This window comes from Kogia breviceps, chromosome X, assembly GCF_026419965.1.
Source record: "Kogia breviceps isolate mKogBre1 chromosome X, mKogBre1 haplotype 1, whole genome shotgun sequence".
In the NCBI taxonomy this organism is placed as follows: Eukaryota; Metazoa; Chordata; class Mammalia; order Artiodactyla; family Physeteridae; genus Kogia; species Kogia breviceps.
Window position 1 is genome coordinate 129,688,622 of NC_081330.1, and position 25,611 is coordinate 129,714,232.

At 42.6% G+C, this 25,611-nt stretch overlaps 1 protein-coding gene across 11 annotated transcripts in view; it reads left to right on the top strand.

Annotated features, from left to right (window-relative positions):
• Positions 1-25,611, top strand: part of PNPLA4 (patatin like phospholipase domain containing 4) — a 120,029-nt gene that overhangs the window by 22,139 nt on the left and 72,279 nt on the right. For 7 of the 11 annotated variants that reach the window (XR_010838729.1, XM_067023983.1, XM_067023984.1 and 4 more), the window contains exon 6: positions 7,032-7,184. Coding sequence is in view for 10 of the 11 variants with exons in the window: in XM_067023983.1 (XP_066880084.1) it covers positions 7,032-7,184 (153 nt within the window). In the remaining variant the exon portion in view is untranslated. Of the gene's footprint in view, positions 1-7,031; positions 7,185-7,915; positions 9,491-25,611 lie in introns of those variants that run through there. The other 4 variants (XM_059050119.2, XM_059050116.2, XM_067023985.1 and 1 more) reach the window with 1 other exon arrangement.

Consider the following 25,611-nt stretch of genomic DNA (forward strand, 5'->3'; position numbering starts at 1 on the left):
CTTTTTAGTTGCAGCCTGCGAACTCTTAGTTGCGGCATGTGGGATCTAGTTCCCTGACCAGGGATCAAATCCGGGCCCCCTGCATTGGGAGCTCAGAGTCTTACCTACTGGACCACCAGGGAGATCCCTGATCAGTGTTTTTTTGTTTGGTTTTTTGTTTCACTTTAAGACATAGCATTAGTGATGGCAAGTGATTATTTTATTATTATTTTGATATTTTAATCCCTGGAACTGTGATGCAGATCACAAGAAGAGCTATAGGTTTGTTTTTTTCTCTGAGTTAGATTTCAAGTAATATTTTAACAGTGTATTGTATAGGGAATATTTATCATTGTATTCTAGTCACTGAGCCTTTTGCATGGGTTATAAATTATTAATCTTTTCATTATTGGCATATCTGTGGGAAAGAGAATTGTAGAATACTCTGTTACTATGTATTTATATACAATTATTACTACAGTCCTTTGGCTTCTTCATGATTTAGACATGTCACGAGGACACATAGCTCAATCACTGTCATAGCGAACGGTGGTGGCTGGCTGGGCGACCAGCTAGATTTGGCTTGATGGAACTCTGGTTATCAATTTACAGCTATGCTGAAATAGAAGCTCTTATTTTTCATTGGCTTTTAAAATTCTGCATGTCTATTTGATTTTTGACAAAACAGGTTAGTTTTCCAGGGAACATCTTCTATTAATAAATAGCACTTGTAGAATTTCAACTGCTAGAGTTTCCTGAAAGCTGGGTATATAGAATTACCATTTTTGAGCAACCTTCAGAAATCCAAAAATTAAGTCGGCGGTTTACCAAAAATCATTATTTCGTACAAGTCAGTACTGCAGGTTTTCTCAACCAGTTTTTAATTTTTTAAATTTTATTTCTTTTAACCTGTCACCCTTTCATTAAAAATCTCCTATGTCTCTTGTCCCCTCCTGTGTTTCTTCATGCCAAATGGTAGATTCTGACCTGTGTCCTGGGGTGTGGTTATCTATTTGACATAAACACACTCCCTCTCCCTTCTCTCCCTCCCTGCTTCCCCCCTCTCCCCCTCCCCCTTCCCCTCCCCTTTCCTCCCTCTCACCCCTCCCCCTTTGTCCCTCTCCCCATCCCTCTTCCACCCTCTCACCCCTCCCCTTCCTCCCTCTTCCCTCCCCTTTCCTCCCCTCCCCCTTCCTCGCTCTCCCCCTCCTCCTCTCTTCCCTCTCCCTCTCCCCCTCTTCCTCCCTCTGACCCCTCCCTCTCCCCCTCCCACCCCTCCCTCTCACTCCTCCTCTTCCTCCCTCTCACTCCTCCCCCTTCCTCCCTTTCCCCCTCCCCTTCCTCTCCTCCCTCTTCCCCCCATTCCTCCCTCTGACCCCTCCCCCTCCCTCCTTCCTCCCTCTCCCCCTCCCCTTCCTCTCCTCCCTCTTCCCCCCTTCCTCCCTCTGACCCCTCCCCTTCCTCTCTCCCCCTCTTCCTCCCTCTCCCCCTCCCACCCCTCCCTCTCCCCTCTCTCCTTCCTCTCTCCCTCTCTGCTTCCTCCCTCTCCCCCCTCCTCCTCTCCTCCCTCTTCCCCTCCCCCTCTTCCTCCCTCTCCCCTTCCCACCCCTCCCCCTCCCCTCTCTCCTTCCTCCCTCTCCCCCTCTCACCCCTCCCTCTCCCCTCCCTCCTTCCTCCCTCTCTCCCCTCCCTCCTTCCTCCCTCTTCCCCCTCCCCTTCCTCTCTTCCTCTCCCCTTCCCTCCCTCTCCCCCTCCCCCCCTTTCCCTCCTCTCCCCACTCTGTTTTGAGTCACGCCCAAGAACCTTCTGTAGGTGTGACTGTTTGTTCTCTACATCATGACAGCAAACAAGGTATGTTTGCAACTAAAATTTTTTTTTCCAACCTCCTTCACTTCCCCTGGTCCGCTTCCCCTCAGCCCTGCAGAAGCAGTTCTGGTCTTCCCCGCCGCCCCTGTATCTTACAGTGTGTGAGGAAGCACAGTGAGTGTGGAGTGAATGGACCAGCTCCACCCCTTTTGCCAGCGTGCTTTTCAGCAGGGCTGGCAAACATTTTCTTTTTTTCTTTAACTGGAGTAAAGTTGACTTACAGTCTTGTGCCGATCTCTTCTGTACAGCAAAGTGACTCAGTTATACACAGAGACATTCTTTTTTCATAGTCTTTCCCTTTCTGTTTTATCCCAGGAGGTTGGATAGAGTTCCCTATGCTGTACAGTAGGACCTTGTTGTTGATCCATCCTATACATACCAGTTTGCATCTGCTGACCCCGAACTCCCAGGCCATCCCTCTCCCTCCCCCGCTCCCCCTTGGCTACCACAAGTCTGTTCTCTGTGTCTGGGAGTCTGTTTCTGTTTCGTAGATAAGTTCGTTTGTGTCAGATTTTAGCTTCCGCATATAAACGGTATCGTAGGGTATTTATCTTTCTTTTTCTGACTTACTTCACGCAAATATTTTCTGAAAGTATCAGATACTAACTCCTGTCTGCACTGTGGGACATACTGTCTGTATCAGCACAACTCCTCAACTTTGCTGTTTTGTGGGAAAGCTCTGTGAAGTGGGAAATGTCATGGCTGGGTGCCAATAAAACTTCATTTCCCAAGGCAGGTGGCTGCCCAGCCCGTGACCTAGAACAAGTAACCCTGCCAGCATCAATTTCCTTTTCTGTAAAATGAGGAAACTGAACATACTACTAGCATGACCCTCCCACCCAGTAGGGTCATAGTAAAGATCAAATTAAATGATACATGAGAGGCTGTTTAATAAACCATTAGGCCCTGTGCCATGGCATTTATAATCATTATACATATAAACATCCCATGCAGTCTTCCAAAAAAAGTACTTTAAAAATTTACTTTACTGAAGTATAGTTGATTTACAATGTTGTGTTTAATTTCTGCTGCACAGCACAGTGACTCAGTTATACACACATATACATTCTTTTTCATATTGTTTTCCATGACTCTTTATCACAGGATATTGAATAGAGTTCCCTGTGCTCCACAGGAGGACCTTGTTGTGTATCCATTCTGTATATACTAGTTTGCATCTGCTGACCCCAAACTCCCAATTCCTCCCTCCCCCACCCCCCTTACCCCTGGTAACCATAAGTCTGTTCTCTAGGTCTGTGAGTCTGTTTCTGTTTTGTAGGTGAGTTCATTTGTGTCGCATTTTAGGTTTCACAAGTAAGTGATAACATATGGTATTTGTCTTTCTGACAGAAGGACTTTTTGTTGACTTGGTTTTTGAGCAAAATACACTTAAAGCAAATTCAGCCCCGCATCGCGGTTCTCTCGGGAGCATATCGCAGTGTGGAACGCACGTCCAGGCACACACTGGGTGTCGTGGAAGGACTTGCCAGATGAACAGATACGCCCTTTCAGCTGAAGTGACCACCTCGGGTTTTAAAGTTCCCTCTTTAATTATGTAACAAAGTTGCTGGAACTCGTGAGCCTCGCATGTACCCGTAACATGTCGTGTGTAAGGCAGAGGTTGACGCGTACTGACAGATGCATACCCCGCCGGGCTTGGGTGTGACAGGTGCCATCACCCTTTAGAATAACTGCATTGGCTCTGGTCTGCAGCGCTGTCACCCTCACAAGACAGTCACACTAGACCCCCTACCCCACCACGGGGCGTGAGATTTTCTTCTCTACCGAGCAGTTGTATCTTCACAACTCTCCGGGCTTAGGCAGTGGGCCTTACCGTGGAGCACATTTAGAATATGGTCAGGGATGGGAATCAAGGGTATCAGGACAAGTGACAGCAACTGTGGGGACAGAAGCAAGTTTGATTTTTGAAACACACTTTGCCCAGGAATTTTGTTTTTTTTTTTAGCATATTTGGGCCTTCCCTTTCCTTTGAGCATGATGGTGCTGGGTACTGAAACGAACCAACACGGGGCAAAACCACCCTGGGGAGACCCACGAGGAAACGTGGGAGTCCTAGGACGCGCGGCAGTGGTTCCCAGCTTACGGAGTGCTGTCCACGAGGTGGGAGTGGGGCACTGGCCTGGAGGGATATGTTGCAGACAGCCAGAGACTCACGGCCACGAGTGGATGAAGTGCAGAAGTTTCAACCGTCTGTACCACACGCAGTATATTTGCACGGAGGGATGTTGGCTGCTGTTGGCGTCGTTTCCAGAAGTTTTGCTAGAATCTGAGTGCCCGAGTGTGTGTGTGTGTGTGTGTGTGTGTGTGTGTGTGTGGTTGCTGGGAGTGATACAGCTCAGGAGGGCATGAACCAGGAGTAAGACGCACACTGCACTGCGAACATCTGAGCTGGTGGGGTTACGGTGACAGAGGAGTCAGTGACGCTGAAAACTGAATCAAGTCATTTGATAAGCTATACGTTTCCCCTAGTCATTTATCCAATCAGAATAAGCTAACAAGAGCGAACGAAACTTGGAAAAACAGATTTGCAGTTCCCTGAAACCTGTCTTTAGCCCTATGGTAGATTAGAACACTTTGCAATTTAATGAGCCAGACTGACCTTCTTTTCCTTAAGTTGAATAAATCAGGTGAGCTCTCAGTTAAGTTCTATGACCCTTGGTACACACACACACACACACACACACACATATAATTTTTTTTTTTTTTTTTTTGCGGTACGCGGGCCTCTCACTGTCGTGGCCTCTCCGGTTGCGGAGCACAGGCTCCGGACGCGCGGGCTCAGCGGCCGTGGCTCACAGGCCTGGCCGCTCCGCGGCACGTGGGATCTTCCCGGACCAGGGCACGAACCCGCGTCCCCTGCATCGGCAGGCGGACTCTCAGCCACTGCGCCACCAGGGAAGCCCCTTGGTACATATTTTTTATTTCCCTTGATGAAACCTACATGAATTTTTACATCATTGGTGAGATATTCTACTGAGGATAAGAAAGGTAATTTTGGAAGGTGTCTTTTTGTTCTCTCTCTAGGTATTATTCTATTCCAGAAATTGGTATCTACACCCAAAGCAATCAGGGAAGAAAAAAAAAGCTCCAGGACAATAAGGCACAGAAGCAGATATCTGGGGGCCTTCTCACTACAAACTTCCCTCTTTTAGACTGTGTTTGTATAGTCGTGTGCGTGTGTATATATGTATGCATATTTCCACATACACATATTATACACAAACATATGTGTGCTCTATAATAAACATAATTATATGCATTTTGTTCTCTTAAAAATAATGACAATAGCGAATTATCTAGGTCAGGTTCATTTTAATCTAATCTATTTATGTTTTCTCCTCCACCAAAATGCAGTTCCCTCAACAAAAATTTTCAACACATTTTCACCTTTTATTTACTTACTTTTATTCCCTCTGCGGGGAGTTGGTGGCTGGCTGAGGCCCTTGTAAACAATGCGGTACTGATCATTTAGTAACCAGCTCTAGAAATCAAAACAAGAAAGACATTTTTAAAAAGACATGTTAGGGCTTCCCTGGTGGCGCAGTGGTTGAGAATCCGCCTGCCAATGCAGGAGACACGGGTTCGTGCCCCGGTCCGGGAGGATCCCACATGCCGCGGAGCGGCTAGGCCCGTGAGCCGTGGCCGCTGAGCCTGTGCGTCCGGGGCCTGTGCTCCGCAACGGGAGAGGCCACAGCAGTGAGAGGCCCGTGTATCGAAAAATAAAAATAACAAAAATAATAAAATAAAAAGACATGTTAGAAAAGAGGAATGAACAGTTTTAACTGAATTAAGGATGCTTTATTTTATTTTTTAATTTTTAAAATTTTTGGCTGTGGTGGATCTTTGTCGCTGGGCATGGGCTTTCTCTAGTTCTGGGGAGCAGGGGCTCCTCTTCGTTGTGGTGCACGGGCTCAGTAGTTGTAGCATGTGGGCTTCAGTAGTTGTGGCGTATGGGCTTAGTTGCTCCGCGGCATGTGGGATCTTCCTGGACCAGGGCTTGAACCCATGTCCCCTGCATTGGCAGGTGGATTCTTAACCACTGTGCCACCAGGGAAGTCCCAGGATGCTTTATTCTAACTGGTTTCTTGCTCCTCACCCCACCTTCTTGCTTTCTCCACAAGAGATTCTTTTGTGCTGCATTCTCCACAATTTCCAGCCACCACCCCCCCCCCCACCTTTTTTTTTCACATCACCTGCAGGGTATTTCCATTTTAGATACAGCTGGGAGCATTTGAACTTCAGTGTTGTATGTTTGGTTATTTATTTATTGTTAGAGCTGATTCTGTTAACATGTGGGCTCAAGGACAGATGGAGACTCTCTTGCCTTGAAACAGTGTAAGGAGTATTATCTTTGTGTTTCTTCAATCCTTTCCCAGTGTACAATTCTGCACAGGCCTCTAGAATCTTCTCTGACTTGCTCTGTCCATGCCTTTCCTTTGGGCTTGGGTCTGAAAGCACGGAATCTCTTCTGGGTAATGTTCCTGTTTAACACAGCACCCCTCCTCCCCAGTTCTTCAATGCTCGAAGACCTTACATACTCAGGAACCGCTTTGGAAATGGAAGGGTTTCTGGTGGTTCTATTTATTTTTAAGTTTGCTACAGAAAACACTGATTTCCAGTTCTTATGATAAAAGTAGAACCTCCTGTGACTTCCCTGGCAGTCCAGTGGTTAAGACTCTGCGCTTCCACTGTAGGGGGGCACAGGTTCCATCCCTAGTCGGGGAACTAAGATCCCACAAGCCACGCAGCACAAACTCCTGTTTTGCGGACGGTTTGCTCAGTGTCAGAGTAAACTTGGCTTTGCATTCTGATTAGATAATGAATCCCAGCCTAATGACACATGGCTTCTTACGCAAGCACCGTCATCAGTAAAAATTTAGGTACTTCTTTAGTGAAATGATCTACTTAAAGCTTTTAAACAACTGGAGAGACTTCCTGATTCCGTTCAGGCTTCTTATTATACGGGTTAATGATATGCATACAAATATTTGCTTTGCTTCCACAACAAATCTAGTCTGAAGGGTCCTCATAAATCGTAAGTTAAGGGCGTTCCCAAGGCATGCATTGTTAGAAGGAAAGAGTTCTTTGGGGGAAATGCATGCTCATTTTCTTCACCTGGGAGGGATGTTGTCAACATGTGCTGATGAGGGGTATGCTTTCCACAGAAATGGGTAGATGGAGGCTTTACCAACAGCCTGCCCCTCCTGCCTGTAGGCCAGACAGTGACCATCTCACCATTCAGCGGGCGAATGGACATCTCCCCGCAGGACAGAGGGCAGCTGGATTTCTATGTGACCATCGCCAAGCAGGACATACTGGTGAGTAACGATGTTCACTGGTAAGTGAAGAGTCCTCATCTCCGAAACCTTTCCACATGCTTCCAAAACTTTGGCAACTCAGTTTTATGTACAGATTGCATAAATATTTTAAATAATCTACATGTGTCATGCATATGGACATGACTGTTGCTGTCAACAGTATGTGTGAAACATTTTCCGTTTCTTCACTTATTTTTCAGGTCAGTCTACTGGGCAGGATATCAGTGCACTCTTAAATTAGATCATTTAGTTGTTTTAAAAGATAGCAGGAACTGAGTAGGTTAAAAGGTCAGAGAACAAACTTAGGGCGTAACAGAACCACTTACATAAAAATGTGGATTCCCTTAATCTAGTCGAATAGTTGTCAGCAGGAGGTGATATTGTACGCAGGAGACACGGGCACTGTCTGGAGGCCGTCTTGGTCGTCACATCTGGGATGCGCACTGGAATCTAGTGGGTGGAGCCCGGGATGCTGCTCAGCACCCTACAGTGCACAGGACAGATCCCAGCACAAAGGAGCATCTGCCCCAAAACGTCAGTGGTCCCCAGGCTGAAAAACCCTCATGCAGTCTATGGGTGGGGGTGAATTTTCAAATTTAGTTTCCTTCCTCCTCATTTTTTTTTTTTAAATTGCTAATAGTATCTATGATGAGAAAGCTTAGGGTAAGGAGATGATGTCCATTTGCCTGTACGGTAATATCCTCCAGCTGCCATTTGTCTTTCTGTCCTAGCTGTCCATGGCAAACTTGGTGAGGCTTCACCGAGCCCTTTTCCCACCAAGCAAGACGGTAATGGAATCACTATATCATCGTGGCTTTGACGACGCCATCAAGTTTTTACTTAAAGAAAGTTGGTTTGAATACAACGCTTAGTGCAAAACACATTTCAGACCGTTCTTGATGGAGGTTTCTAGTTAAATCCTTTTCTAAAAGCCTATCATAACTCTCTGTTTTGTTATTAGTTTTCGTAATATTTGTAATTTTTAATATTTAAATCATTACCTGATGCGAGGAAATGAGGCATTTTGGTTGAATTTGGCAACGTCATTAAGAAGGTTACACTCAGGTGATAAGGAGTCGTTTTAAGAGAACTGTCACATCCTTTGAAAGCCCGTTGGAAACGTAAGGGGTTCTCTGGGGAAACCATGGAGTGTTCTCTGCGCGGATAATGTGGCAGCACCCTTTAGACACGCGGCACGGGTGTTTCCAGGAGACACCAGTGTCCTGTAGTTCGAGTGGAAGGAAGCATGTTCTCAGGCTGCACCCCACTCCCGCTCAGGTGGGCCAGGAAGGATGTGAGAAATAGTCAGCATCGCGAAAGGCCTTTAACAAGGGGTGGAGCAACAAAGGCTTGCTTTTCCTAGGTGTGTACAGTTGTTCCTGGCGTGGAGGTAGAAAGGTGAATAGCAGAGAGTAACCAGAAGCCCAGAGTTTGACATTAGGTGTGTCTTCCTTAGTCCCCGTCCTGGGTAAAGCTGCTCCGCCAGCTGATGTGATTGTCAGGCTCTTCTGACGCCTCCCTGTTGTGAATATCCTCTGTCCTTACCTCTCCAGCAGTTCCTCTGTCCCGCTTTCTCCGTCTTTCTCTCCCTATTCGTTCAAGGCCGTACTTCACCACGTGTTCGGCCATTGTTACTCTGTGTACCAGACGTAGGTACTCTAAGAACTTAACTGGATAAAATACTACTAGACACGAAGAGCCAAGTCAGCCAAGTAGCCTAGCAAGTAACAATTCAGTCCAGGATCATCGTTCCTTCTTCTTTAAATCGTGCTAGACTGACCCCACGTCTTCTATTTTTTGAGTAGTTGCCCCGTCCCCTGAGGACTCGTGTGTAGGTTTACGCGGACTCACGTACACCCGTCTGAAATCTTAGCTCGCTTTTATGGTGCTTTCCCAAGCATGAACTCTTAATTACTATGAAGCAGTGAGACACAAACCAGTTGAATTGCATGTCTTTAATTGTTTCGCATTTCTCTTTTTACCATTTGAAACCATTCTTTAAGTCAATTTTATGGTTCTTAGAAGCCCCAGATACACAACTTTTAGCACAAAAACTCCACCTACCGCTTGTTTTCTTACGAGGCATGCCAGGACTCGGAGAGTAGTGATGTTTCTTGGGGGGTCTGTGTTTTTCCTACTCTAGCAAACACGGAGTTAAACCTTAATATGTTGTTCTCATAAGTGACTTGAAATGGATGGATTCTCCGTTCTTCCGTCTGTTTATTCACTGGACTTTCCCCTTACCTGTTACTTTATGTGAATAATCTATTTGTATGCTATTTCAATAAATTACTTATCTATTCCTGCCCCTGAGCAAAAACAAACCTTCATAGGTTAGACTTTTTAAAAACGATATCGTAGCTTCTGCATATGTCTTTGACCGTGTGAGTGGATGTTACTTGCCTTCAAAAATCCTGCAAGGCGGTCGAAAGATGGGTCTGCAGGGCAGCGGCTTCCTAACGCTTGGGAGACGTGGTACCGGAATGCAGCGCCTCATCTGAAGCATCGGTGTCCTCCACGTGTGCTCCACGTGTCCTCCACGTGTGCTCCACGTGTGCTCCACGCGTGCTGCGGCCAGCTCCTCACCTGAGGCCCCTCACAGCCCACGCCGCATGGTGGTTACGGCGCGTCCTCATGCGGCTATAGTAACAGAAACGGGCGCTGACGACGGGGTGCCCGAGTTATTGGGACCAGCCCTTCAAAGCGCTGTAGCACTGGTGTATGGAACATCTGAGAAGACTTTCTGACCCATATCCTGATAGGTTTGCTCGGTGGTTCCTGTGACTGGGAGCGTCATAAGTGCCCATTTCCCTGTTGGGGTAAAATTTCCTAGTATCTTTGAATCTGCCATGTACAATTCCATCAGTCTTTTCTTCTTTTCAGTAACACTCTCTACTCTGTAACTATGGTAACCTACTACTTCCACTGACAATTAGAGAACGTAGATTTGGTTTTGAAGTTAAATAATGTGCGAAAGGACCAAGCAGTATATTTAAAAACAAACAAACAAAAAAACCCCGCAAAACTTTCTTACATTCTGGTTTCCCAGTGTGGGGCATTGTGTGTGCCTATGAGAAGCTTGCAAAGAAAGAGCTGTGGGGCTCTGAGCATTGAATTATGATTCTAAACAGACATGGGCACGTAACATGGACACGTTGCATTTATGCTGCTTTTTCTCCTGATGACTAAAACACATACATATAATTACTTTTATATATATATATATATATATAAAGTCATAGAAATGTTTCTGGATCTAGGGCATTACTTTTACAGTTGAGGAACCAATAACTAGGGAAATTCAGGGTTTTGAGGTTTTTCCAGCCTGAGTTATGTCTACACTGTAGCAAAATAAAACTGAAATTTGAAGTAATTATCCACATAACCTGAAGCAGGAGGAAAAGCAATTACTGCAGATGAGGAAAAGTGGATAAACTTCAGTACTAATAATTGCTGTTATATAAGAGTAACAGTATTATTATTTCATTATAACTATATTATAGTACTATTAAAAGTAGTTATTATCATTGTTCACAGATTGACAGTTTACGTAATTGCTCACCTCTGCACTTAATTTTGCCCCTGTTGACACAACTCAAAGCTTTGCTGACTAAATGCTAATACATATAGTTATGCATCCTCACATATGACCCCTCGGGATAATTCTCCTGCTCTCTCTTTTTTTTTTTTTAATATCCCTTTCTCTTGATGGACTTCAAGAGGGGCAAGAATAGGATTCAATCTTTTCCTTGTTATATACAGAAAGCATCTCTGAATATGCAGTCTTGCACAACTCATAATAGCATATCCAACTTGATCTTGAAATAAGGTAAAGGTAGTTTGCTGGAAGCACGAATGAGAGAGGGGATGCATTTCGCTGCCACTTCTGATGGCTCCTTGCACGGGACGCACAGGAGCGATGGTAGTAGACGGAGGATGTCATTATCCCTAGCAAGGCATCTTAGTCCATTCAGGCTGCTGTAACAGAAAACCACAGACATTGCTCCCTGTTCTAAAGACTAGGAAGTCCAAGATCAAGGCACTGGCCGATTCAGCATCTTCACATCGTGGAAGGGGTGAGTAAGCTTGCCAGGTCCTTTCATAAGGACGCTAATTCCATTCATAAGGGCTCCACCCTTATGATCTAATCATCTCCCAAAGGCCCCACTTCCTGTTACCATCACCTTAGGGGTTAGGATTTCAGCCTATGTTTTTTTTGTCCGGGGGACACAGACAGGCCATCTGTAGCTCAAAGGGAGATAGATTTGCTGCTGTACAATGAGGGGAGGGAGGAATGCCCATGAAACCCAGGTAATTCCCTTGGGTATCCCCTCTACTACCATCACTAGTGGACTAGTTAGTGGAAAACTACTGCAACTGTCTGTGGCAGAAGCAAGAGTACAGATCAGTCAGGACTGAACATTTGGGTCATTGCGCTGGAGGACGGGCTCTGACCACCAGAGGCGTGGGTGGAAGCAGAGAGAGTGCGTGACGGAGAACGAGTGAGCGGAGTGAGGCTTAGCTGAGGAGAAGTGACACAGCCACAGGCGGGGATCCTGCAGCACAAGGCAGGAGCCGTGCTCTGGGACAGACAAGCTGATGCAAGACAGTCAAGCCTTGGCACCGTTCAGAACCCCGGGCCTCCGTCGCTGCTGACTGTGGGAGCCGCCTGGTCATGTCCTTTGAGAGCACTCTCTGTGTGACTATGTATTTATTTGGCTGCAACCACCTGGCTGGTGGGAACTCAGTTCCCTGACCAGGGATCGATCCAGTGAAAGGGAAAGGGCGGAATCCTCATCACTGGACCGCCAGGGAATTCCCTCTCTCTGACTTTAAGATAGCCAGAGCCACGGTCTTCTACTTGCTACCCACGTATAGTGGATATAGTTAAAATGCATCAATTCCTCCTCAACAACTAGGAAAACAGTACATGAAGCCTTGCAAATTATCTTTCTCTTAGTATCTTGTGTTTAAACATCCCTGTGACGGGCAGCACTGTTTCACGGTAGGATATCTGTCTTCCTAAAGCATTAAAAGGTTGGTAAACAGAAAAGGATTTCAATTAGGTTGTCACTTACAGAGACAGAGACTCACCATTTGTCTCCGAATGAGAGGATTGGTGCTTCATTGGAATTTACATGCAGTATGAGGAGGAGAACCATCATTTGAACATGATAGCTTTAACACACTAAAGCTGAAGGAGATTGTAGGGGCTGCTCTACCATCATTCCTCATGTTTCACTATCAAGTGTGTTGTCAGATTAGCAGCTTTGAACATCCCCGCCTAGCACACTGAGTTCTGAATACACGATGGCATTTGAACCGGTTTTCTGGTTTCTGAAAACTTGTTTCCGAACACAGTTAGGTTGTCTGATTGCTGGTTACGACCACTTATATATTGTGATGCTTGGTACACCATTCTCTTCAGAGATTTCCAACCCCTCTCTCTTTTGTTTTTGCAAATGAGTTTTTAAATTAATTTAATTAGGCTGCGTCAGGTCTTTGTCGCCGTATGGGGCTCTCTCTAGTTGCAGCGAGCGGGGGCTACTCTTCGTTGCGGTGCGCGGCCTTCTCATTGCGGTGGCTTCTCTTGTTGCGGAGCATGGGCTCTAGGAACATGGGCTTCAGTAGTCGTGGCACGTGAGCTCAGTAGTTGTGGCTCGTGGGCTCTAGAGCACAGGCTCAGTAGTTGTGGCACACGGGCTTAGTTGCTCCATGGCATGTGGGATCTTCCCAGACCGGGGCTCGAACCCGTGTCCCCTGCATTGGGAGGCAGATTCTTAACCACTGCGCCACCAGGGAAGTGTCTAAATTTCCAACCTTTTTTGAATGTGACCAACTTTATATGGTGATCCAATAACTATATGCATATATTTTACATATACACATGTATACATAAATTAAAAAATTAAAAATAATTTCATAAGACAATACTCTCATTATATGTAATTCTTTTTGATATTTTTATCACATTTTATTGAAAAATAGTCTCATGACATTTAAATGATTTCACAGCTGCTAATGAGTCAGAAGCTAGAGTCTGAAAACACTATTCTAACCTAATTTTAGAAAATCAGAGTCACTGAAGTTCTCAATTTGTGTTTAAAATGCCTTTATTTAAAAAAGAAAATAACCCTTCAAATATGGCATGGTAGAATAAATAATCAGTACTATGTTTGAAATATTTATTTCTCCTCTCATCCTAAGTTCTTTTTTTGTGGGATTTTTTAAAAAATTCAAACAGAAAGTCATGAAAATTATAATCATCCTCATCAGTTCACTCAGTCCCATTTAATTAATTTTTTTTTCATCTTGATCTTTTGTTAGCACTTTTATAAATTCATCAGTTTTCCATTAGAGTTCTGGAAATACTTATTCATTCAGTTCAGCAGTATGGTCAGTTACTGGAAACCTGTACTTGTCAGAGTCTTTTGCATGAATTCCTTGAAGACGAAACCCTTTTTTTTTTTTTTTTTTTTTTTTTTTGCGGTATGCGGGCCTCTCACTGTTGTGGCCTCTCCCGTTGCGGAGCACAGGCTCCGGACGCGCAGGCCCGGCGGCCATGGCTCACGGGCTTAGTCGCTCCGCGGCATGTGGGATCTTCCCGGACCAGGGCACGAACCCGTGTCTCCTGCATCGGCAGGCGGACTCCCAACCACTGCGCCACCAGGGAAGCCCGACGAAACCCTTTTATAGGAACATTTTTGTGAAAGCATCAGAGTACACGCAGAACTGTCTATAAATGACAAAAGACTTAAAAATGACCACGGTTAAAGATTTGATGAAAGTTCATAATATAATGCAACTGACAAGAAAATTTACTTATTTCTGAGATATACATTTTAAAGTAATAACTAGAATTATGACTTATAACATTATACCAGAACATGTAAGATTTTTAGAAATTTCATGTAATGCCTGTAACATTTATATTAACATATTTCCATACAAATAACCCAAAGAAAGTTTAACATTAGTTGTTTTTTTGTTTGTTTTTTTATACTGCAGGTTCTTAGTAGTCATCAGTTTTATACACATCACTGTATACATGTCAATCCCAATCACCCAATTCAGCACACCACCCTCCCCACCCCACCACGGTTTTCCCCCCTTGGTGTCCATACATTTGTTCTCTACAACTGAGTCTCAACTTCTGCCCTGCAAATTGGTTCATCAGTACCATTTTTCTAGGTTCCACATACATGCGTAAATATATGACATTTGTTTTTCTCTTTCTGACTTACTTCACTCTGTATGACAGTCTCTAGGTCCATCCACGTCTCAACAAATAACTCAATTTCGTTCCTTTTTATGGCTGAGTAATATTCCATTGTATATATGTACCACACTTCTTTATCCATTCGTCTGTTGATGGGCATTTAGGTTGCTTCCATGACCTGGCTATTGTAAATAGTGCTTCATTGAACATTGGGGTGCATGTGTCTTTTTGAATTATGGTTTTCTCTGGGTATATGCCCAGTAGTGGGATTGCTGGATCATATGGTAACTCTGTTTTTAGTTTTTTAAGGAACCTCCATACTGTTCTCCATAGTGGCTGTATCAATTTACATTCCCACCAACAGTGCAAGAGGGTTCCCTCTTCTCCACACCCTCTCCAGCATTTGTTGTTTGTAGATTTTCTGATGATGCCCATTCTAATTGGTGTGAGTTTTTGATTTTCATTTCGCTAATAATTAGTGATGTTGAGCAGCTTTACATGTGCTTCTTGGCCATCTGTATGTCTTCTTTGGAGAAATGTCTATTTAGGTCTTCTGCCCATTTTTGGATTGGGTTGTTTGTTTCTTTAATATTGAGCTGCGTGAGCTGCTTGTAAATTTTGGAGATACATCCTTTGTCAGTTGCTTCATTTGCAAGTATTTTCTCCCATTCTGAGGGTTGTCTGTTCCTCTTCTTTATGGTTTCCTTTGCTGTGCAAAAGCTTTGAAGTTTCATTAGGTCCCATTTGTTTATTTTTGTTTTTATTTCCATTACACTAGGAGTTGAATCAAAAAAGATCTTGTTGTGATTTGTGTCAAAGAGTGTTCTTCCTATGTTTTCCTCTAAGAGTTTTATAGTGTGTGGCCTTACATTTAGGTCTCAAATCCATTTTGAGTTTATTTTTGTGTATGGTGTTAGGGAGTGTTCTAATTTTATTCTTTTACATGTACCTGTCCAGTTTTCCCAGCACCACTTATTGAACTGACTGTCTTTTCTCCACTTTATATCTTTGCCTCCTTTGTCATAGATAAGTTGACCAAAGGTGCATGGGTTTATCTCTGGGCTTTCTATCTTGTTCTATTGATCTATGTTTCTGTTTCTGTGCCAGTACCATATTGTCTTGATTACTGTAGCTTTGTAGTATAGTCTGAAGCCAAGGAGCCTGATTCCTCCAGCTCCGTGTTTTCCCCTCAAGACTGCTTTGGCTATTCAGGGTCTTTTGTGTCTCCATACAAATTTTAAGATGACTTATTCTTGTTCCATAAAAAATGCCATTGGTAATTTGATAGGGATTTCATTGAATCTGTACATTGCTTTGGGTAGTGTAGTCATTTTCACAATGTTGATTCTTCCAATCGAAGAACATGATCTCTCCATCTGTTGGTATCATCTTTAATTTCTTTCATCACTGTCTTATAGTTTTCTGCATACAGGTCTTTTGTCTCCCTAGGTACGTTTATTCCTAGGTATTTTATTCTTTTTGTTGCAATGGTAAATGGGAGTGTTTCCATAATTTCTCTTTCAGATTTTTCATCATTAGTGTATAGGAATGCAAGAGATTTCTGTGCATTAATTTTGTGTCCTGCAACTTTACCAAATTCATTGATTACCTCCAGTAGTTTTCTGGTGGCATTTTTAGGATTCTCTATGTATAGTATCATGTCATCTGCAAACAGTGACAGTTTTACTTCTTTTACAATTTGTATTCCTTTTATTTCTTTTTCTTCTCTGATTGCCATGGCTAGGACTTCCCATACTATGTTGAATAATAGTGGTGAGAATGGACATCCTTGTCTCGTTCCTGATCTTAGAGAAAATGCTTTCAGTTTTTCACTATTGAGAATGATGTTTGCTGTGGGTTTGTCATATATGGCCTTTATTTATGTTGAGGTAGGTTCCCTCTATGCCCACTTTCTGGAGAGGTTTTTATCATAATTGGGTGTTGAATTTTTTGAAAAGCTTTTTCTGCATCTATTGAGATGATCATATGGTTTTTGTTCAATTTGTTAATATGGTGTATAACATTGATTGATTTGCGTATATTGAAGAATCCTTGCACCCCTCGATAAATCCCACTTGATCATGGTGTATGTTCCTTTTAATGTGTTGTTGGATTCTGTTTGCTAGTATTTTGTTGAGGATTTTTGCATCTATATTCATCAGTGATATTGGTCTGTAATTTTCTTTTTTTGTAGTATCTTTGTCTGGTTTTGGTATCAGCGTGATGGTGGCCTTATAGAATGAGTTTGGGAGTGTTCCTACCTCTGTTATAGATTGGAAGAGTTTGAGAAGGAGGAGTGTTAGCTCTTCTCAGAATGTTTGATGGCCTCACAGGTGAATTCTGTCTGGTTCTGGACTTTAGTTTGTTGGAAGATTTTTTTATTTTTTTATTTATTTTTATTTTTTTATTTTTATTTTTTTTGTGTGGTACGCAGGCCTCTCACTGCTGTGGCCCCTCCCATTGCGGAGCACAGGCTCCGGATGCGCAGGCTCAGTGGCCATGGCTCAGGGGCCAAGCCGGTCCGCGGCATGTGGGATCTTCCCAGACCGGGGCACGAACCTGTGTCCCCTGCATCGGCGGCAGGCGGACTCTCAACCACTGCGCCACCAGGGAAGCCCTGTTGGAAGATTTTTAATCACAGTTTCAATTTCATTACTTGTGATTGGTCTGTTCATATTTCCTGTTTCTTCCTGGTTCAGTCTTCGAAGGTTATACCTTTCTAAAAATTTGTCCATTTCTTCCAGGTTGTCCACTTTATTGGCATAGAGTTGCTTGTAGTAGTCTCTTAGGATGCTTTGTATTTCTGAAGTGTCTATTGTAACTTCTCCTTTTTCATTTCTAATTTTATTGATTTGAGTCCTCTCCCTCTTTTTCTTGATGAGTCTGGCTAGTGCTTTATCAATTTTGTTTATCTTCTCAAAGAACCAGCTTTTGGTTTTATTGATCTTTGCTATTGTTTTCTTTGTTTCTATTACATTTATTTCTGCTCTGATCTTTATGATTTCTTTGCTTCTGCTAACTTTGGGTTTTGTTTGTTCTTTCTCTAGTTCCTTTAGGTGTAAGGTTAGATTGTTTGAGATGTTTCTTGTTTCTTGAGGTAGGCTTGTATAGCTATAAACTTCCCTCTTAGAACTGCTTTTGCTGCATCACATAGGTTTTGGATCATTGTGTTTTCATTGTCATTTGTCGCAAGGCATTTTTTTATTTCCTCTTTGATTTCTTCAGTGATCTCTTGGTTATTTAGTAACGTATTGTTTAGCCTCCATGTATTTGTGGTTTTTACATTTCTTTCCGTGTAATTGATTTCTAATCTCATAGTGTTGTTGTCAGAAAAGATGTTGGATATGATTTCAATTTTCTTAAATTTAGTGAGGCTTGATTTGTGATCCAAGATGTGATCTATCCTGGAGAATGTTCTGTGCACACTTGAGAAGAAAATGTAATCTGCTGTTTTGGTATGGAATGTCCTATAAATATCAATTAAATCTATCTGGTCTATTGGGTCATTTAAAGCTTCTGTTTCCTTATTTATTTTCATTTTGGATGATCTCTCCACTGGTGTAAGTGAGGTGTTAAAGTCCCCCACTATTATTGTGTTACTGTTGATTTCCTCTTTTATAGCTGTTAGCAGTTGCCTTATGTATTGAGGTGCTCCTATGTTGGGTGTATATATATTTACAGTTGTTATATCTTTTTCTTGGATCGATCCCTTGATCATTATGTAGCGTCCTTCTTTGTCTCTTGTAATAGTCTTTAAAGTCTATCTTATCTGATACGAATATAGCTACTCCAGCTTTCTTTTGATTTCCATTTGCATGGAATATCTTTTTCCATCCCCTCCTGTTCACTCTGCATGTGTCCCTAGGTCTGAAATGGGTCTCTTGTAGACAGTATATATCTCGGTCTTGTTTTTGTATCCATTCAGCAAGCCTGTGTCTTTTGGTTGGAGCATTTAATCCATTCACGTTTAAGGTGATTATCGATATGTATGTTCCTATGACCATTTTCTTAATTGTTTTGGGTTTGTTTTTGTAGCTCCTTTTCTTCTCTTGTGTTTCCCACTTAGAGAAGTTCCTTTAGCATTTGTTGTAGAGCTGGTTTGGTGGTGCTGAATTCTCTTAGCTTTTACTTGTCTGTAAAACTTTTAATTTCTCCATCAAATCTGAATGAGATCCTTGCTGGGTAGAGTAATCTTGGTTGTAGGTGCTTCCCTTTCATCACTTTAAGTATATCATGCCACTCCCTTCTGGCTTGTAGAGTTTCTGCTGAGAAATCAGCTGTTAATCTTATGGGAGTTCCCTTGTATGTTATTTGACATTTTTCCACTGTCGCTTTCAATAATTTTTCTTTGCCTTCAATTTTTGTCATTTTGATTACTATGTGTCTCGGCGTGTTTCTCCTTGGGTTTATCTTGTATGGGACTCACTGCGCTTCCTGGACTTGGGTGGCTATTTCCTTTCCCCTGTTAGGGAAGTTTTCGACTATAATCTCTTCAAATATTTTCTCTGGTCCTTTCTCTCTGTCTTCTCCTTCTGGGACCCCTATAATGAGAATGTTGTCCCAGAGGTCTCTCAGGCTGTCTTCATTTCTTTTCATTCTTTTTACTTTATTCAGTTCCACAGCAGTGAATTCCAACATTCTGTCTTCCAGGTCACTTATCTGTTCTTCTGCCTCAGTTATTCTGCTACTGGTTCCTTCTAGTATAGTTTTCATTTCAGTTATTGTATTGTTCATCTCTGTTTGTTTGTTCTTTAATTCTTCTAGGTCTTTGTTAAACATTTCTTGCATCTTCTCGATCTTTGCCTCCATTCTTTTTCCGAGGTCCTGAATCATCTTCACTATCATTATTCTGAATTCTTTTTCTGGAAGGTTGCCTATCTCCACTTCATTTAGTTATTTTTCTGGGGTTTTATCTTGTTTCTTCAGCTGGTACATAGCCCTCTGCCTTTTCCTCTTGTCTGTCTTTCTGTGAATGTGGGTTTTGTTCTACAGGCTGCAGGATTGTTCTTTGTGCTTCTGCTGTCTGCCCTCTGGTGGATGAGGCTATCTAAGAGGCTTGATGGGAGGGACTGGTGGTGGGTAGAGCTGGGTGTTGCTGTGGTGGGCAGAGCTCAGTAAAACTTTAATCCACTTGACTGTTGATGGATGGGGCTGGGTTCCCTCCTTGTTGGTTGTTTGGCCTGAGGCAACCCAACACTGGAGGCTACCTGGGCTCTTTGGTGGGGCTAAGGGCAGACTCTGGGAGGGCTCATGCCAAGGAGTACTTCCCAGAACTTCTGCTGCCAGTGTAGTTGTCCTCACGGTGAGACACAGCCCCCACCCCCGCCTCTGCAGGAGACCCTCCAATGCTAGCAGGTAGGTCTGGTTCAGTCTCCACTGGGGTCACTGCTCCTTCCCCTGGGTCCCGATGCACACACTACTTTGTGTGTGCCCTCCAAGAGTGGAGTATCTGTTTCCCCCAGTCCTGTCAAAGTCCTGCAATCAATTCCCGCTAGGCTTCCAAGTCTGATTTTGTAGGAATTCCTCCTCCCGTTGCTGGACCCCCAGGTTGGGAAGCCTGACGTGAGGCTCAGAACCTTCACTCCAGTGCATGGACTTATGTAGTATAAATGTTCACCAGTCTGTGAGTCACCCACCCAGCAGTTAAGGGATTTGACTTTACTGTGATTGCGCCCCTCCTACCATCTCATTGTGGTTTCTCCTTTGTCTTTCATTGTGGGGTATCTTTTTTGGTGAGTTCCAGTGTCTTCATATTGATGACTATCCAGCGGCTAGTTCTGATTCTGGTGTTTTCGCAAGAGGGAGTGAGGGCATGTCCTTCTACTCCGCCATCTTGGTTCCTCCCTCTCTTATCATCTCAGCCTAACTTCTTAAACATATTTTATCTAACTTTATGGCTGTAGAACATTGCACGGAAATAATTTCTACTCCAAAACCACAACAGTTTTCTATTAATATATTATTTTACTACCTGCTGTAAGAGAGCTATAAATACAAATTCCTTAGTTTATTTCATATATAAATATCTACTGAAATGGTGATAGAAATCCCATTACTCAATTAATAATGTAACTCAAAAAGTAATTTTTATTTTTCAGCCACATTGTGGGTTTTCAAATAGTGACTTCAGCTTTAAATATGTAAATAGTTGATATCTTATATAGGTCTTGGTCACCTTTGAACAGTGATTATATTATCAGTTGACTAGATTCTGTCTTGAACAATTTAGTTTTGCAAGCTTATATAATTTTTGTATGAAAGAGTACAGTTGATTTCATTGTCATTTGTTATTTTATACACCAACAATATAATTTATGTTTTACAATGCCTGTACTCTCCTTGTCAGTAAACTATAATCATCTAGCTATTAAAAATGAATGCATATGGAGTTAGAATCAACTCCATATGCAATATGGTGAAATAGTTTGCTTAAAGATCTTTCTGTAATTCAGGTTTTACACTGATCTATCCCATTTGCTCAGAGGCAGTAATTCATTCATTGACATCCATATTATTTTTACAGTGTCATTTAAGTATTGGTATGGCACCAATGTAGTTTTAATGTACATTTCAAAATACCAGCGATCTGCAAGATGTTTACATGCATTAGAAAGACCGAATAGAAGATGTTTCATCTATTGCTTTCGGGTCTATGCCATCAGTACTGATTGAGAATTTAGTGGGTGCCAGCATCTGTGCTAAATGGTTGAGATGTGAAAGTGAACAAACGGAATAGGTCCCTGACTTCATGGAATATTTGTTTAAAGGGTAAGACAGTAGAAGATAGTAACAAGTAGCTGTGCAAATAAAAAAGGTTTAATAAAGGCAGATGGTATTAAATCACAAAAAGAAATAGAATAGTGTGCTATAGAATAACAGGAGTGGCCTCAGATAAAGTGTCACCAGTTCTTCCACTGGCACCTTCCTAAGAGTTCAAAACATGGCTCCATTTCCTCCAGGTGTTTTCTTGCCATCTGCTGGGAAGTTACTGTATTTTTGTCATTGTACTCCCGATCTTCCCTGTTTTTGTTGTGCCTAACACCTGCCCAACCACACGCAGGTGCCATTGTTAGACGTTGTTAGAGATGCCGCCATGCAGTAGTTTGGTTGTGTGTGTGGGTGGGGTGGTACTGCTGGTGATGGATATTCTTTGGATGCTTTTCTTCTTAGGTTAGCTTGATAAGGTGTGGGCGCAGATAATGCGAAATCATGAAGAAGAATAATGAATTTTCTTTTTCATTTTGTTGTGTGTGGGTGGTCAGAAATGTTCTGAATGCTGTATCAGAGAGATAGGCATCCATGTCCATACATCTTCCCTTTTATGGCACTACCCCACCCTTTTTTTTTTTTTTGCTTTATTTTATCAGAATGAACTTTCCTTTTGAAAACAGTCTATTTCCTTGTACAGTATTTTTCCATACTTGAAAAAGAAAAATACAGACAGCCATAAAAGGGACAACCTCATATTTCATACCTTAATTTAAATGTTGGCAATTAGCACATTTGCTTCGACATTTAAAAAACACACAAGAATTTTTTTTTTTTTTTTTTTTTTTTTTTCGGTACGCGGGCCTCTCACTGTTGTGGCCTCTCCCATTGCGGAGCACAGGCTCCAGACTCGCAGGCTCGGCGGCCATGGCTCACGGGCCCAGCCGCTCCGCGGCATGTGGGATCTTCCCGGACTGGGGCACAAACCCGTGTTCCCTGCATCGGCAGGCAGACTGTCAACCACTGCGCCACCAGGGAAGCCCAAAATATTACATTTTATATCGAAAGCTCCTCTTCTTTTATTCCCCTTCTCTCCCATTTCCCAAAGGTAACAATTATACTGAAATTGGCCTATAATAAACACACATCCATATGCATACACAAACACACATACAGATATAACAAAATTAAGTATTTGTGTGCCTTTTAACGTTTATATAATGTCATCATTCAGTGTGTATCCTTTTTTTTAACATCTTTACTGGAGTATAACTGCTTTACAACGGTGTGTTAGTTTCTGCTTTATAACAAAGTGAATCAGTTATACATATACATATGTTCCCATATCTCTTCCCTATTGCGTCTCCCTCCCACCCTCCCTATCCCACCCCTCTAGGTGGTCACAAAGCACCAAGCTGATCTCCCTGTGCTATGTGGCTGCTTCCCACTAGCTATCTGTTTTACCTTTGGTAGTGTATATATGTCCATGCCACTCTCTCACTTTGTCCCAGCTTACCCCTCCCTCTCCCCATATCCTCACGTCCATTCTCTAGTAGGTCTGTGTCTTTATTCCCGTCTTGCCCCTAGGTTCTTCATGACTTTTTTTTTCTTAGATTCCATATATATGTATTAGCATATGGTATTTGTTTTTCTCTTTCTGACTTCACTCTGTATGACAGCCTCTATGCCCATCCACCTCACTACAAATAACTCAATTTTGTTCCTTCTTATGGCTGAGTAATATTCCATTGTATATATTTGACACATCTTCTTTATCCATTCATCTGTTGATGGACACTTAGGTTGCTTCCATGTCCCGGCTATTGTGAATAGAGCTGCAATGAACATTGTGGTACGTGACTCTTTTTGAATTATGGTTTTCTCAGGGTGTATGCCCAGCAGTGGGATTGCTGAGTTGCACGGTAGTTCTATTTGTAGTTTTTTAAGGAACCTCCATACCGTCCTCCATAGTGGCTGTATCAATTTACATTCCCACCAACAGTGCAAGAGGGCTCCCTTTTCTCCGCACCCTCTCCAGCATTTACTGTTTGTAGATTTTTTTTATGATGGCCATTCTGACCGGTGTGAGATGATATCTCATTGTAGTTTTGATTTGCATTTCTCTAATAATTAATGATGTTGAGCATTCTTTCATGTGTTTGTTGGCAACCTTTTTTTTTTTTTTTTTTTTTTTTTTTTTGGTAATGAAAGGCTTTATTTCACATGTTACTGTCCATGCATAAGCTAAGTAACATAATAAGGTACATGTAAAAATCGGCTCCCTGAAAACACTACCTTTTCACATGCATGTGGATTATTTATAAAAATTACAAAACTAACCCAAGTAAAGTTCTTTAATGTTGGCAACCTTTATATCTTCTTTGGAGAAATGTCTGTTTAGGTCTTCTGCCATTTTTTGGATTGGGTTGTTTCGTTTTTAACTCATTTTTCTCACTTGACCTTTGATTGTCAAGATGGATCCCGGGAATAACTGTACGTCAGGCTCAATCCTTTCATCTATTGTATCAACATATCACAATTTCTTTATCCATGTCTCTGTTGATGGACATTTCAGTCATTCCAAGTTTCCAAGCTTCAGAAATAACGTTGGTACGACCCTCCTCCGACATGTTTCCTTGTACAATGTGTGTAAAACTCAAGGGTACCTATGCACAGTTGGGACTGCTGAGTCGTCACAGGTTACACACAGCTTGAACTTTAGTAGATATTGCCAACTCCTGCCTAAGGCAGACTTACCGCTTTCACACACATAGCACTGAGCAAAAAGTCCTACCACTCCTTATTTTTATCGATACTCGGTTTCCTCAGACTTATTTTTTTTCTAGTCCTATTTCTGCTTCAACTTACATTTCCCCAGTTACTAGACAGGTGGACATTTTTAAACAATACCAACTTTAAAGAATCATAAATATTGGCTGTTGAGTAGCAAGTTATCCCCAATCACCTGTGAGTCAGTTCCCCCACCTGCTGTCCCAGCAACTGCCAAGCACTTTCCCTTATACTTCCTATAAATGAGGGCATTCTCCCACACATGCACAGTATAATAAAATCAGGGAATTAATATTGATGTGTGTCATCAGAGTTGATTCATGTTTCACCAGTTGTCCCAAGAATGTCTTATGACAAAAGAACTCCGGTAAGAATCATAGGTTCCACTCGGTCTTCACATCTCTTCAGTTTCCTTCAGTCTAGACCATGTTATGGTCTTTTTTTTTTTTTTTTTTTTGACTTGATGTACCTGGGAGTTTGGACACTTGTGAGTCTGTTATTATATTAGTTTCCTAGGGCTGCTGTAACAAGTGCCACAATCTGGGTAGCTTAGAACAGCACAAAATTATTCTTTCACAGTTCAGTAGACCAGAAGTCCAAAAATCAAGGTGTTGGCGAGGTTGGATCTTTCTGGAGGCTTTGAAGAAAAAGCTGCTGCAGGGCCTCTCCTCTAACTTCTTGTGGTTGCTGGCAATCCTAGACATTTCTTGGCTTGTGGCAGTATCACTTTAATATCTACCTCTGTCTTCACAGGAGCTTCTTCCCTGTGGGTCTCTTTCCTCTTATATTCCCGTAAGGACATCAGTCACTGGACTTACGACTGTCCCTAAATTTAGGATGATCTCATCTTGATTATTCTTAATGAATTATATCTGCAAAGACCTAGTTCCAAATAAGGTCACATTCTGAGATGCTGGGTGGACATGAATATCAGAGGGATATACTAGTAGTTCAACACACTACACTTATATTATAGGATTTCCCTCCTTTGGAGTTTATGTGCTGTGTTCTCATGATTGGCAGGAAAATCACAGGTGATTTCCTTCTCATTGTGGTAGGTGATGCTACCTTCTTGTTGCATCTTACCAGATGAGAAGTGGCTTAACCTTGGTTAAAAGTGATATCTGCCAAGCTTCTCCCCAATGAACTTACTCTGTTCCCTTTTACATTAACTACCTTGTGGGGAAGTATTTTTAAATCACATAAATATCATGTTCTTTACTAAGATTTCCATTTGTTTAGATGTGTATGGACTTGTGGTTTCCTCTTCTATTTAATGGATTATAATCTATGATCATTATGCTTTTTTTTTTGTTTTATTGGCGGTACGCAGGCCTCTCACTGTTGTGGCCTCTCCCGTTAAGGAGCACAGGCTCCGGACGCACAGGCTCAGCAGCCATGGCTCACGGGCCCAGCCCCTCCGCGGCACGTGGGATCTTCCCGGACTGGGGCACGAACCCGTGTCCCCTGCATCGGCAGGCGGACGCTCAACTATTGCGCCACCAGAAAAGCCCATCATGCATTTTTATGCTCAAATTTTCCTCAGTTTGGTCAATGGGAGCCTATTTTGTCTGATTCCTCTGTCCTTTTCTTCTTTTTTTTTTTTTCTTTTTTTTTTTGCAGTATGCGGGCCTCTCACTGTTGTGGCCTCTCCCGTTGCGGAGCACAGGCTCCAGACGCACAGGCCTAGCGGCCATGGCTCATGGGCTT